The sequence below is a fragment of the Cheilinus undulatus genome, linkage group 10, assembly GCF_018320785.1.
Source record: "Cheilinus undulatus linkage group 10, ASM1832078v1, whole genome shotgun sequence".
NCBI lineage: Eukaryota > Metazoa > Chordata > Actinopteri > Labriformes > Labridae > Cheilinus > Cheilinus undulatus.
In genome coordinates, this window is record NC_054874.1 from 40,102,694 (window position 1) to 40,117,702 (window position 15,009).

At 37.5% G+C, this 15,009-nt stretch overlaps 1 protein-coding gene across 2 annotated transcripts in view; it reads right to left on the bottom strand.

Annotated features, from left to right (window-relative positions):
* Positions 1-15,009, bottom strand: part of fstl5 (follistatin-like 5) — a 314,218-nt gene that overhangs the window by 224,971 nt on the left and 74,238 nt on the right. For both annotated transcript variants that reach the window (XM_041797754.1, XM_041797753.1), the window contains exon 3: positions 12,708-12,738. In XM_041797754.1, the coding sequence (XP_041653688.1) occupies positions 12,708-12,738 (31 nt within the window). The remainder of the gene's footprint in view (positions 1-12,707; positions 12,739-15,009) is intronic.

Below are 15,009 nucleotides of genomic sequence, written 5' to 3' on the forward strand. Positions count from 1 at the left end.
AAAAATAAATAAAGAAGGATTTTTTGCAGACTATTCTAAAAAGTATCACTTGAATGATTGCATGATATGTAATGTATAACATCTCTGCTGCAACAAAACTGTAAAATGTTATCTTGGCACCAATCTCAGTTTAAAGAAATATTGCATTTTTTGCACTTTAAAATGGCAGCAGGCTATACTGTGATTTGATCTGATGACTTAACTTCCCAGCCCTACCACTTAAGCCATTTTCAGACTGGGTGCACAAGACATGCTTGTCCACAACGCAGCTTGATTTTTTTCTCAGCTTGCATGTCAATAAGTCAGATCTTTCAGACATCAACGCTGTGTCTCACACACTTGATGTGCACATCTAGCATACAGAGAATCTAGAGAAGAGAAGGCTCACCTATATACACCATGCGCATGTTTTGGCTAAAATATACAGAAAAATGATAAACAGTGAGATATGTTTGCCTTGTTTTAGCAGATATGTGTGTCCACATTGGTAGAATATGTCACTGGAAAGATGAACAGAGTAAAAGTACTCCTCCAGTTGGTGTTTTTCAAGGTAAAAGCCTGGTTTAACATTTCTGGGAGAAAATCCCCTCTTTTGTACCAAATGCTTTTATTATGAATTTTTCCTGTCTCAGTTAGGCTATACAATAAAAAAAAAAGCCATGATGGTGAGTGCCATGAACGTTCATCAACTGTACACAGCAAAACATGCAGCCACTCCAAAACAGGCTTTAATGTCTCATTTCACATTAAAAAAATAATCTGCCTCTTGTGTAAGCAAACATTTCACTTTTTCTGCTCCACTACTTTCCTTTTTAATAAATCAAATAACTTTGTTTTTCAGTTCATGTTATATGCTGCTCTCCATTTTCCTCAAAAGCCAGATGTTGGAACTTGGAGCAACATCACACCCAAGCTGACACCGTTCCAAATACTACCAGTCAGTAACTCAGGGTACTGATGTGACTCCATGTCTGTCATCTTAAAAAGCTCCAATCCACAATGTTTGTGCCAAACATAGAACACTTTTAAGACCAAACAGTGTCATTTAAGGAGAACGGGATGGTAGTTATGGGCGTGGTTTAGATATACTAGCCATTTGCAATAGCTACCTCCAGTTCAGTGATTGGCTGAAGACCATTTAATTTGATGATAAACACATTATTCCTGACAAGTTCTTCACAATAAAAGTCCCCAGTTGTGACATTGTTCAAATGCTTTAATTATAAAATAGCCTAATAAGGAAAGAGGGTGTTTTTGGTAGCAGTTTAATGCAGCTCACTAAGAGACAATGAAAAAAAGCTCCTGAGACCTAAACACAAAAGGGCTTATGAAAGCGTCTTTCTCTGCTCCTATGCAGAGGCATGAGTTTAATATCACATTACAGGCTTGTTTTGGGGGCACAGCAGATCATAGCACTTTGACATACATTTAAATGCATAACCCTTTTTCAATTTGGGGTTACAGTAACATATTAACATTTACACAAAAGCAAATTAAATACTGTGATCATGTCATATCAACTACCTGTACTTTAAACCTGACATACTGAGGGATAAAATATGGATCAGCTTTCTTGTGAAGAAAGTTCATGTTTGGCCACTGATGCGGTCCCCTCCACTCAGATAAAAGGTACATTAAAGTTAATCTTAGCAGAGAGCCGGAACTGTCCTTCAAGATAATGTTCCTTCCTATGATTACTGTGTCGACCTTCATGTGGAAAAAAGGCGCTGCTATTGGCAGGCCTTCATCATTATCCGCTGTAAGTACCACAGGTTCGTGCAGATCACTAAGAATTATTGATGTATCTCAATTACATTTGTCTCACTCCATTTAATTCTACATATTCAGAAATGCTTTGCCAAAAACTTACGAGTATCAACATCCAGGGAGTCATTTATAAGCTGAAGATGAGTGTTGATGGTAATATTGTTGATCTTGCTAAGTGTGCAGCACGTTATGCTTCCTTTGGCAGTACTGATGATCGCCATGACACCTATCACTCTCTTTTTATACCCTTGTGTGTGTTATTATTTTCAAATAAGCTGTTTAATGTTCTTTGGGAGTTCATTAAGCAATCCAAAGACCTTAGAATAAATTGCATGTCATAATAGTTTGCGAAGGCATTGCTCATATGCATTGATACAAAGGTGTTAATAGCTCTAACGTATTATTGCATTAGCAAAATATGTTTCAACATAATAATAGAGGATTGGTGTTTCCTTTAAAAAGCTTACATTCTGGTTAGCTTTAATTTATTGTTTTACACATGTTCAATTTAAAATGAGTAGTTCCACCACATTAGAGAAGCCTGTTTACGGTTTTAGCACATAAAACAAAGACTATGTAAAGGTAACCTTGCATAAAGCCAAACATTTAATAGTATAATCTACAGATTTCACCAAAAGAAGGGGATTATGACTTTTAATATGTTTTTTGACACTCTGTCAAAATTTGAAAACCTCAATAACTCTGTCTGTAGCATACTACTCATACCTGTTTCTCTCTCCTTGCACCAGGTACAGGTTTTATAGCTTTTCAGATGATTTGTCCTGTTTTTGCCATTAAACTGTCAATATACTTTGTTTGTTAATTGGTCTATAATTCACCCGGTAACAGAAATGTCACAGCTTTGCTAAAATGCAAATATGTGAGACTGCTATTTCCCTAAAGCGTAAGAAGCCATGGTGCTACATTTCAATTTCTTGGATATCAAGGCACACTGGTTGACAGGGAGGGGGAAAAAAGAGGCAGACATGAGGGAGCGTCCGTGAATATATGGACGGAGAACTATTAATCCTTACTGTACAGCCGTCATGTTGCTGCTACTGATTTTCTGGGGTCAGCCTTCAATAATGATGAGATGTATCTCTGTGGTTGAAGATATATCTTAAAATCTTTTCTTGAGTTATTTTGTTAACATCTTTCTAACACTGAAGGCTCCTCTCTACAACCCGCTCACACTGAGGGGCAGAGCTGACACACACAGACAGACAGATAGGCTATGGAGTGTCAGGCAGCACTGCTGTATATGCTGTTAACTGTAACATGGTCAACGAACACACAAAAAAGAACTATTAATATTGAAAAAACATAGAAACAGATTGTATAAAGAGACGTCTTAGTCAACATGCCTTTGAACATTTAAGACTTTTAAGGGATCTGCAGGAACCCTGTTTATAGTTTTAAAAAAAGTTTTGTTTTGTATCTGCTTAAATATGTTTGGAAATATTGGCAAGAAAAAACAGATCAGCTTTGACTTGAAGTGTAAACTAACTAGGCATTAGGGGTGTTAGAAAATATCAATACATGTAAATATCCCAATATTGTATTGATATTTTAAAATGCAGTATCGGTATTTTATTAATTAATAATTTTAGTTGGTGCGGTAGACTTGTGGTGTAATTTCAACCCTGACTGCTAGTTAGCAACAGAAATCACTTGCTGGCAGCAGGCATTAGACTCTTCCTTCTTCTTCCTTCTTTAGATGAGCTCACGCCTTCCGGCCCGAGTAAGCCGGTCGGCCGTGCCTACACAGCAGAGCGGCTTCTGCTGCATTCACAGCAAATATGTGCTTATTTTGGCTTCTAAAACATTAGAGAGGGTTCAAACTTAGACAGGAGTAAAGTCAAGTGCAAAATATGTCATACCAGAGTGAAATACTCAGACAACATGACAAATCTGAGAGCTAGACATCATAGCGATAGCATTGCAGCTAACAGCTAACAAGAAAACAAGCCTGTTGAAGCCACTGCTGGTTTCTACTTGTGCAACTATGAATACACAGGCAGTACTTAGTTTTCTTTGTAAAGACCTGCGCTGTCTTAGTGTCGTTAAGAATGAAGGCGTCCGTAACATGATAAAGAAAATGTGGCCTGTAACGTCACGTCCTCCCCACGATAGTCCAGCAGTCCTTAAAGCTGGACATGAGGATCAGCTTGTCTCCCATGGTCTCCCTCTACAAACACCATGTTATTACGTAATGACATAAAAACTGATATGATGTGAAATATAAAAGATTGGAGTACATTTAGTGTATCCTAAATTATTTTCCCCCTTTTCTTAAAAAAAAAAATCTTGAAAATCTTCATCTTCAGATTGCACAAAGATAGTTAAAATGCTAGATGATGCAGGACTATATATTTTTTATATATAGCTGAATTCAGTTCTGTTATATTCTATATTAACTTAAAATTAAACCCCAGTTGTATGTATGTGTATGTATCAGCTCAAGTCAGCTCAAGTGAGGTTTGTAAGTTCAGTAAACATATGAGAGATACAAAAATCTATCCAACAAGATGAACTTGTCTGAGTATGCAGGGTTCCTTTTAAGAAGGGGTGTAATTGTTTGCAGATATGGTTCAAACCTTGGTTTTTGGCAAAATAAAAGGGGATAAATTACATCACCTAATTTGAAATATGATGTAGAATACAAAATAATCTGTTGTGTCTGCATCTTGCTCCTTCTTTGTTGCTCAGTAGAGGCCTGCAAACAGTGACAAGCCTCACCACTACCCGGACTAGGGTGTGATTACTGCCATGAGTGATTCACTTCTTTCACCACTCAGGTGTATTCGGTCTGTATGCACTGAACCTGGCAGTCTGAACTGTGACAGTTCAGGATGAATAAGAATTCCATTACAGGCCTAGTGTTGAGTATTAGAAGCTTTGTTACACTCAGTGGTTAATAAGCTAATGAGGCTGTATTGAAAATGCTGCATTGACAAAAAAAAATATCTCCCATTTTTACTACCAGCCATACTTCTAACAGATGAGTTATGTTTCATTCCAGGATGAGGACCTCACATAAGGATTTGAGTAGGAAGTTAAAGCCAAGTACCTGCAGTGCAAACATAAGCTAATGCTCTCTTAAGTGCTGTGTGACCGTGAAAGGTGTAGCCGGCTTTGTCCCCTGAGGAGGCGACTTCAGTTGTCCTGTACAGTATTTAGGCCAGACACAACTGTCCTCCTACGGCTTAGTGGGTCAAGGAGCATAAGTGGCCTGTAAAGCTAGCCAGGATGTCCAGTGGGAATTCCAAAGGAAAATCCGATAGGATTTTTTTTAACTTGGCCACTCATCTAAGCACGTCAGCAGAGCTCATAAGCAGATGGTGCAGTGTAGTCCCACAGCCTCTCTTTAAAATCACTTCTCTGACTGCAAAGAAAAAGACTGCACTCCGTGGAACTACAGTAACTTGATTAAGACTTACTGTATGAAAGGTGGTGCAAATTAAATTGGGACAAAACTGCGAAAGGTTAGGTGGAACAACGGGGAGTCTTCTAATAATTCTGTCTGAGGAAAGTGCAGAGCAGCGCAGCATTCAGCGCTCCTCCGTACAGCTGTGACGAGTTATTAAAAGTGTAACGCGGGCCCAGGGGGTGGTGTGTAATTTTAGAATTAATATACAATTTAGAGCCCGGTGTTTGCAGCCGCTGAATTATTCAAATGTACCTCTGCTGTGGGCTCAGGTTTGGTGGGGGTGAGACAGCTGCCATGCATACAAATTAACATATTATATCAGTATATGAAAGAATGGGAGACAGCATACTGTAGATTAGGAGAACATAAACACTGGTGCTGGGCAACAAAACAAGGTGTTTGCTCTTATGCAAAGTTCAAACCTCAAAGGCTGAAATATACCTGCAGGGTTGTCCAGGATGTTCGATTGTTATTTTAGACTGATATTGCACTTTGTCTGTGGGGAAATCTTTCTTCAGTGGCTGTGATTGCATGCATGAAGAGATCACTCCACCTGCACACCCAGTGAACCAGCGCGTGTCAACACACAGCCTCTAGTTATGAGAAATTTGATTAAAATGCTGGATTTCCAAAACATTAAAATAAATCTGTCTAGTCTATATCATTGTCCTCAAGCAAGCAAATATGAAATACGCAATTTTATAAATTATTTGCTGTCTACTGACTAAATATAATATCACAATATAGTAGTCTGATAACCACAGCCAATCAATAAATTGTTAAAAGGCTCCAGTAAAATTTGACTTCAGCCCTAAGCATGCTTTAACCCACACAAAACATTTCACTAAAATCGTTCTGACAGTTTACAATTTCAAACATAGAAGAACGTGCTCTAAGTTTGTCTTTTCTTCCTTCCTGAGCCCTTATGGACTCAGAAGATTGAGACAAGGGCAGCTTCAGTCCCCTGTGATTAATCTATAGTGGTTAAAGATGTGCTCAACCCCCCAAGTCTAGTTCAATCCCAATATCAATTAAAATAAGATATGTAAGGTCTCCTTTCAACACCTTATAACTGATAAAGCTCTCCTTTCTGAAGAAAGTAACATGATAATATCTGACCAGTGAGATTTTGGTTGGATTTGAGCTCACTGACCAACTGACTAGAGGGTGTCAGCCAAAGAATTTAAACAATATAATCCTGACATCTTATAGTCTAGATATGTTCTATATGTGGATTGTTATTATTTTCATTATGAGTCCACTCTATGTCAGGAAAATTGAAACTCTTTATTACAGTAAAAAATTACACAGCTAAAGCCTGCCACACACATAAAGATTTTTGAAATCTTAACTGATCTTTTCAATGTGAAAGACCCAGTACACGTTAATCATTTTGTTTAATTAACTAGTTGCTCCTCATAACAATTTCTGAAGTCTAACTTTTGTACCTGTTTGGTATCGTTTCCATTGCTGTTTTTTCATTTTTCCGTCAGTCATCTTGCTTCCTGATAGGCTTTCTTCTGTTCCACTACACAGTGCTGCTTGGCTGTCCTTGGTGCTCACCATGCACAGAAAGATTTATAAATACTGAACATGTTAAATATTTGTGATCTTGAATCGGAGTTGATTAGATCGGAGAGGGAAAAATTCACACACCACGCACAATAATAATCTAGCTGAAAGGAGGGATTCTGCCCAACAATCGGCAGAATTACCGTGTAGTGTGTAGCCTGCTTTAATCGATAAAATGAAAATACTGAATGGGGGCTTTAAATAAAAAATGTTTTCCATATCTATAACATTTGTTTTAAATTAGGGATGCATAATATCATCAGTTTAACATTGGCAGATAATAGTTTTTAAAAATAAAATAGTATCATCAGATATGAACATGTGCATTGATATTTATAGCTGACATATGGACAGACAGGTATGTGCATTTAAAGATTAATATTACCATTACAAAAATCACTGTAGAAATGGACAAAGGTGTGCATTTTTTGCTTGACGCTGTCACATAATGAAACTGTCATAAATGAGCAGAAATATTTAGCATTGCTTGGTGCTAATTTTAAATTAAGAAACAATCTATTCGGGCACTGGTTAAGCTCAGCTGGTAGAGCAGGCACCACAAACAGAGCAGGTGATGACCGATGATGAGCCTGGCTGATTATTGAGGCCAATATTTTGCATTTGGCCAATGAATGGTATCTGCATTTTTTTTTTTTTTACTGATAATCAATAAAATCAGTGAGTCAAAAAATGTACAACATTGGCTCCACTGTAAGGTGTGTGCTCCCTTTTGGCTTTATTTTCACTTTCAAAGTCTAACAAAATGTCCTGTATACAACACAATCTGATTGGCACACGAGTAACCTGCCAGTCAACACTGACACCGTGAGCATATGGAATCACCTGTTTTCCTGCAGCTACTGTGCTGCTCTGATTCTTTTCTCAAGCTGACAGAATTATGAATAAATGTTTTTTTTTATTGTGCAGTTTTACTTTTGCCACATTAAGTGCACAGTGTACATTATGATAAATGAAAATCAGTTCCAAATATCAGTTATCGGTCTCATGGACTACTACTAAGAGGTATTGGTATCGCACTGGTTGCAGGATCGATTCCGGGTCTCAGCACATTTGGTGCATGTCTTCCTCTACTCTCTCTCCCCGTATTGCCTGTCTTTCCTTGGTTGTCCAATCTAGTAAGGGGAATAAACATCATTCAAAAGACATTTTAAAATTTTCAGTAAAATAGATCTTTCAGATGTACTGCATTCACCACCTGGCAGGGGTCACGCATTCAAACAAGGCGTATGTAAAATTAGTAAATGTAAGAATGTTTGTAGAAGTTTAAGTTTGTGGAGCTCTAAGCAGAACCTTGTTTGTATAGTTATCAGCCAAAATGTGTTTGAAAATACTGACATGTGGGGGGCGGATGGCCTAGTGGTTTATGGCACGCCCCATGTACGCGGTTGGCTCGGGTTCGAATCCAGTCTGTGGCCCTTTCCTGCATGTCTCTCCCCAGTGGACTCTATCCACTGTCCTCCTTTATCAATAAAGGCACAAAATCCCAAAATAAATCTTTTAAAGAAAAAAGGGAATATTGGCCGTTTGGCTCTTGACAGATTTCCAATGTCATAAATCTTTAGTATATTCCTGAATATTCTAGGATGTATCATTCTCAATATTAAAAGGTAAAAAAAACTGAAATACAGTAAATATAGATTAAATACCTAAAATAAAGTGTCTTACAATTTTAACAGCTGTGGTTCTCTACATATTGAGCATGGTCTGTAAAACTACAGCGGTTACATTACTCTCTAAATTACACCTTACAGGCACAAGACATCTGTCGTATCAATGCTCTGCTGACACATTTTTCAAGTAATGAGGAAGGTGAGATTATCTAAAAAACGAGGCATTAGGCATTTCATATGGCTAAATAAGTCTATTTATATTGTAAAATCCCATTTTAGCGGCAGCCCAAGGTCTTGCTGCCGCCAGCATAACAAGCTCTGTAAGTGTGGCACACACTCCTTCTGGGACTCCAATTACAGAGCTTCCTGATAAACGGCTGGCATTTTTCTGTCTTTGTCTCTTCTGCGCTGACATTCAGTCAGAGTTTACGGGGGCGATGCAGTTCCCAGATCTATAATTATTTTTTTTTGTTGTTGTCTCATCCACACTAACTGTAGGAATATAATATCCAGCCATCCGTTATCTTAACTGCTCATCCTGTTCAGGGTTGCAGCTCACATTAGGTGAGAGATTGAGCTGGGTGTTCCCTGGACGGGTCTTCAGTTTATCGCAGAGTGAGGAATATGAAAGTCTTAGACAATTCAACACATTAAAGTTTGTATGAATACAGAACAAGACCTTTGGGAAGTTCAACACTTCTAAGTAAACAGACCATTAAGCGTTTTGATTTTTAGGTACTAAAGTAGGTTAAAACCTCAGAAATGCAAATATTCTGGTAGAAGCACAGAAATATAATGAATGTATGCTGCAGGAGTGTAAAACCTGAGGTTGAAAGCCTAAGTATTCTCCTTCAACAAATCTTTGCATCTTTTTTTTTAATGAACAGGATTGCTGCACGTTGTTCAGCCGCTCTTTGTTCTTTCTTGCTTTGGATTTCTAGACGTCCATTCAAAATGTCAATGGTTACGCAGCTTGTAAGACTAAAGCTTAATGCTAAATTGACCTCAGTTGCCCAATAATAAGCAGCCCCCAATGTAAGGGTTGATGCTTGAATTATTTATGACTTTTTTCCTACAGTCTGCTTGCCTTCTTGTTATCAAGGCTGGAAATGAGTTTTCTGAAAACTAGCCAAAGTGAGATCGCCCCTCTCGGCTTACAGAACATGGCGCATTAAAGTGAATCACAGCAGACAGCTGGGGCCGCCCTTTATGGTAATGCACCCTCTACAATTACTGCTTCGACCTTCCCCGGCGAAGAAAAATAGGGAGACGTCCATTTAGCGGCCCTTTCAACACTTACTGGCAGACATGTTGGGCAGCAGGACCACCTTTTGCCCAACATTGACTCTTGTTTAGAGGAGACACAGGAGGCATTAGACAGGTGACAGGTTGACAGATAAGATGCATCTGTCAAACAGCAAGAGGACCGTGGTGCATTAATGCATTCATGCCAGCTTGTAACACACCAGGAGATGATACTGGTTGGAGACAATGGTGCCAACTACACATTTTGGAGCCATCTTTTATCTAATGGCTTTGACTGTGTATAAAATTACAACGGAAAATGTTCCCATCACAGCTCTGTTATTCAAGGTGGCATACAGGATTTCTTGTTCAAGCACCACACCACTGATTAGGGCTGGGAAATTAGTGGAAAATTAGATTAAATTGCTATGTGTACTGCTGCAATTTTCAAATCGCAATTTTCCAGTTGCATTATTTCTTAACCTGAAATTTTTGTAAAAACATTGGTTTAAAAGTCTTTTTGCAGCAGCAGCAGAGATGTTATACATTACATATCATGCAATCATTCCAGTACCATTTTTTAGAATAGTCTACAAAAAAATCACACTTTACTAATTTTTGTATATTTTCTGATTAAATATGATGACATGAAAATTATTATTCCCTTCAACACAAACATTCATATCCAATTTTCAAAACCAGTCAAAATCATCACAATTATATATTTTTTTCAAACTTGTTCAGCCCCTAGTTTTATTTAATATTGTGATAGTTATGATATATAAATATTTGTTGCTTGTGTTTGTTGAAAAAAAAAAAAGATGAGGAACTTAAGGAATAATCGCATATCAAATAGCAATTAGATTGTTCTCCCTAATTGTTCAAGCGTACCATTAATGCACATAAAAAAGGGGATGATTCAGAATTGTATACTGATAAGAGGAAGAACATTTCCAGTTATTTCAAACTATATCTATATTTAGAAAAAAAAAAAAAAGGATATTTTGGCAAAATTTTAAAAAATCCCTTAAACTAGACTGATGACAAAGGTTATTCTTTACCAAAGTTTGATGTAATTGTAGTTAAAAGAAAACATTTTAGACTATAATAAACATTAAGACCTAAAATTTTGATTTGATGGATGTCAAATGAGACCGAAAGCAAACCATAGTTCCTTATCGATTGGAGTCCTTATCCAAACCACTATTCATCCTCCTCCACTGCTGGTTGGAAAGACAAAACATTTCTAACACAAGTGGTATAAGCTGAGTAGAGCTGTAGTTTAAAAACTCATGATTCATTCTTATATCCATTTATATTGCTAAAATGCAGAAAAAAAAATCCTCATCTTCACAAGTTCCTTGTCAATAACAGAATTTTCATTTTCTTGATGTGACATTTCAACACATCAAGAACTGACCTCAAACACATCAAAATACAACCATCTGTCCACTCATTGAGTCTGCTAAATAACTTTGGTTCTGCTGACTTCACCACTGATTTCACATTAGATGAATATCTTTAACTAAAAGGACTTGCACAAAGTTGTGAAGCACTTTTTCATGTAATCTGAGTAGATGAGGATTTTTTTGTATTAATTACTAATGTGAGCTGATGTCTATGTTAATGGAAAAAAAAAACTCAATAGCTTTTTCTGTCTACTGGATGATGCTGACATGCCTGATACTTTTGAGGGGGAAAAACATGTTGAAAGTCAGTGGGAGAATAAAAAAGTGTATCATACACTAAACTATTGAGGAACCTGGCTTTTAAAGGCTAATCACACATGTCTGCTCCATCCTGTGATCACAGCAGACTTAAAAAGGATAAGAAACTGTCGTGCAACTTCATAATGGTTAATATATTCTTGATCATCTTGATTTGATCAGAGAAAAAAATTTAATATCAGATTTATCTAGGCTGCTGAAACTTTCCAGTACAAATGTGTCTTTAAGAACTGAGAGCTGAACTGCTCTCTTTGGGACTGAAGGTAAATGTATCATCCAATAACTTCAAACTCCATTTTTTCACTTAGCTTGCAGTGGGGAAATATAATTCTTTCACTTTTCATGTATTGAAAAGCTCATGAGTAACTTCAGGCATTTTGTTCATTTCCACAAAGCTTCATAAAACCAGGACTGCAAGAGAGATATGAAATCAGAGCAGAACAAAAATGATGCTGAGGGGCTTTTACATTTACAGAGATGCTTCAAAGTATTAAACTGTCTCTGAAATCTATATTTCAAACTTCACACATGGTATAGCATAGAGCACAATACCTCTGTTACTATTACCTGGAAGATCTCTCTTGCAACCATCCTAGAGCTGAGTCATAATGAGGCACACATACAGTCTACCCTTTGAACCTTAATGTAAAGACAGCTACAGTTTCATCTCTTCCCCACTTCTTGTTTGACCCATCTCACGTCCTTGTGGACCGCCACACATACAAGACTTGGTCGATGCATAATTTAGGGTTTTCTTGAGTTGGATATTGATGTTGAGGTGTAAGGTGGCTTGAACTTCAACTATCTTCTCCATTTTCTGTTCAAGGTTGGTCATGACTCATACATTTTAAAAACAACGCATTTACAGTGGAGTGAAAGAATCTCTGCATTGTGTTGTGCCTGTGGAACAGAACACAGGGAGAAACTTGCTTCTTGCTTCTTTTATCCACAGTCTAAAAGCACCTGGCCATCAGAAAACTAGAGAAGAGCAAGTGTTTGTACCAAAACATGGCTGGTGTTTATCTGATGAGATCTTCATAGTGAGCTGAATAAATTGGTTAAAGCGGGGGCGATGGAGTGCTGTGCTCCTAATGGCTTTTCTGGTGCAAATATTTTTCTAAAAGCTGCTCCCTGCACCTGGTGTTATGTATTAAACATAAAACACATAAATCGTTTACAAAATGGGAAGTCCAAAAGATCCCACAGCAGATGTGCTCTATCCATGCTGTGGCCTCCATCAGACTGCACTCCTACGCCTAACCTGCATGATACACAACGCTGGTTGCATTTCAAAAGGGAGGTGGAAAGAGCAAGGAATGAAAAATGGAAACACACCTTTTATCCTCAAGCTCTCAGGGATGCCATCCTGTAGAGAAAGAGAAAATGGGAAGAGATCACAGTTACAATAAACCAGTAGTTTGCAGCATTAATATGACAGAAAGCTGTTTGTGGTTAGCAAAGTGATTTAAATCCTTGTCAAGGAAATTATTCTTTACACACCACTTAACACATCACACAACTTTCATTGCAAATGACTCTATGTTAAGATCATGTCAGTGCTTCAACGGAGGTCAGGTCTGCAGCTTTCATTCAGACCAAAATAACTGTAAAGGCAGCCAATGATGCATTGATAAGTCTTACATTTGTGTGCGATTAGGTTAAGTGGATATTTACCGCAGTCAAAGCATACTGATAAGCCTTTCAACTGTTTAAGGATATTGCCAACTCTTGTTCATGTTGTGTCATTTCATTATTACAGTTGTTGAATCAAATTTAGTTGTTGTTGCTGTTCTGTTTGTTTACCTCTCTGTTTCTCTATCTCTGTAAATCCCCTCACAGTTTCAGCAGATGGCTGTTCAACAAGAGTTTGGTCTGTTCAAAGTTTCTGCCTGGTAAAAGGTGCTGTGTCTTTGCTAGGGTTGGGTATTGTTTGGGTTTTTTTTTTTCAATACCAGTACTAAATGGATTTTATACTTTTATATGGTGCTGGTGCCTAAATGGTGCCTGACTCAATACTTTTGAGAGGACAAAAACACATGTTATGAAAGCTAGTGGGTGAATTAAAGCTGTCTGGTTATCATAAATGATTTGCAGAAATATCTTTATAATGTCCCAGTAAAAAAGGGATAACAAAAGGAAATTGGTGTAACTTAACAAGTAAATTACACAAATTCTATAATGTATTTCAATATTCATCCCTAATCTTTGCTAATTATTACCTGGTGCTGTGCTCATGGTGAAATAATGTTGGAAATAAGGCTGCAACATCAGTTTTAACCCTGCAGTTATAAGTAAAGAAGTACTGCTCCTCATCGCTGATTGGTCCTGTCACTTTCTAACCGGGCCCAAACGGTTCAGACGGGAGCTTTGAAAGATGGATTCGCTAGTGAGAAACAAGGAAACTGGCGTATCTATCTGCTTTGCAATGATGCAGTTTAATTTACAAGTGAATGACAGTTGTTAAACCCTGTGTTAAAAAGCTCTTATAGTGCATGTTCATTAACCTACAATGTTTACATCACACAAACTGGAGGAAGCGAGGATGATGTTCACGGTCTGCCACCCTGTAGAGAACTGAAAGGTGTTCCTATGACTACATGATTCTTCGCTGCAGTACACTTAGGTTATACCAAATGCTAAATGCGGGATGTTATGTTTTCACAAACATAACATCCCTCTGTTACCGTGTGTTGGCATGTAGTGCAGGGTGGCGTTTTGACACTTTAGATACAACCTTTTTTGATATGGTTTTTCAGAGCGGGGCTCCGCCATCTTGAAATACCCCTTGATCATTGTTGCTGTGCCCATGATACCTACTCTGTCACTTGTCTTTTTCAGTGGATAAACATGTTCACTGCTTGTTACCTCTGCCAGAGTTAATGTGCTAAAGCCTAAGATGCTTTGCTGCAAACAGGCTGCTGAAGCACCACAGCTGGTGTCCCCTTGTTGATTGTTTTCCATGCAGCTTGCGCCAAAAACTACTATCCGCCCTCTTACTGTATTGCAAGTGAGAACCAAAGCACATAGTGTTACTTGGCCTCGAGGGTTAATTAGCAGTGACTTTATTAGAACAGCAGTTAGCCATACGCCACAAAAACGCCTTATCCCTATTTGGCAAAAAAATAAAAAATAAAAAAATAAAGCCTTTATTAAGAATAATAGAAAACTAAATACATAAAGATTGATTGAGATTATTAAATATTTTCATTATCATTATATTGTTTTTCCATATTTTCCCCACAACAATACTTTCTTTAATGAATCCAGTACATACAGTGTAGTTTTCGTAAACAAATACCCTTCATATTTTGCTATTTTTAATATCCTTTGTCTTTTCAAGTTTTTGTATTGGCATGTACCACACTGTCACTGTAAAAACAAAGGATTGCAATAATGGTTCTTGACAATCAAAAAGCAGAAAACAGACCACTTTAACAATCAAAATGCTTTGTTTAATTATAACATTACTTTAATTCTTACACTTCCATGTGTAAGCTTTCATAATGATTACATTCTTGAAATAAAAAGGTTTAGTTGTAAATATTACTAACAACTTTGTGTTGTCCTCCTGTGTTGCAGAATTTCAGTCAATGATTTTTAAGAGAGAGAATAAATAGCTGCAATAACCGCCATCCCA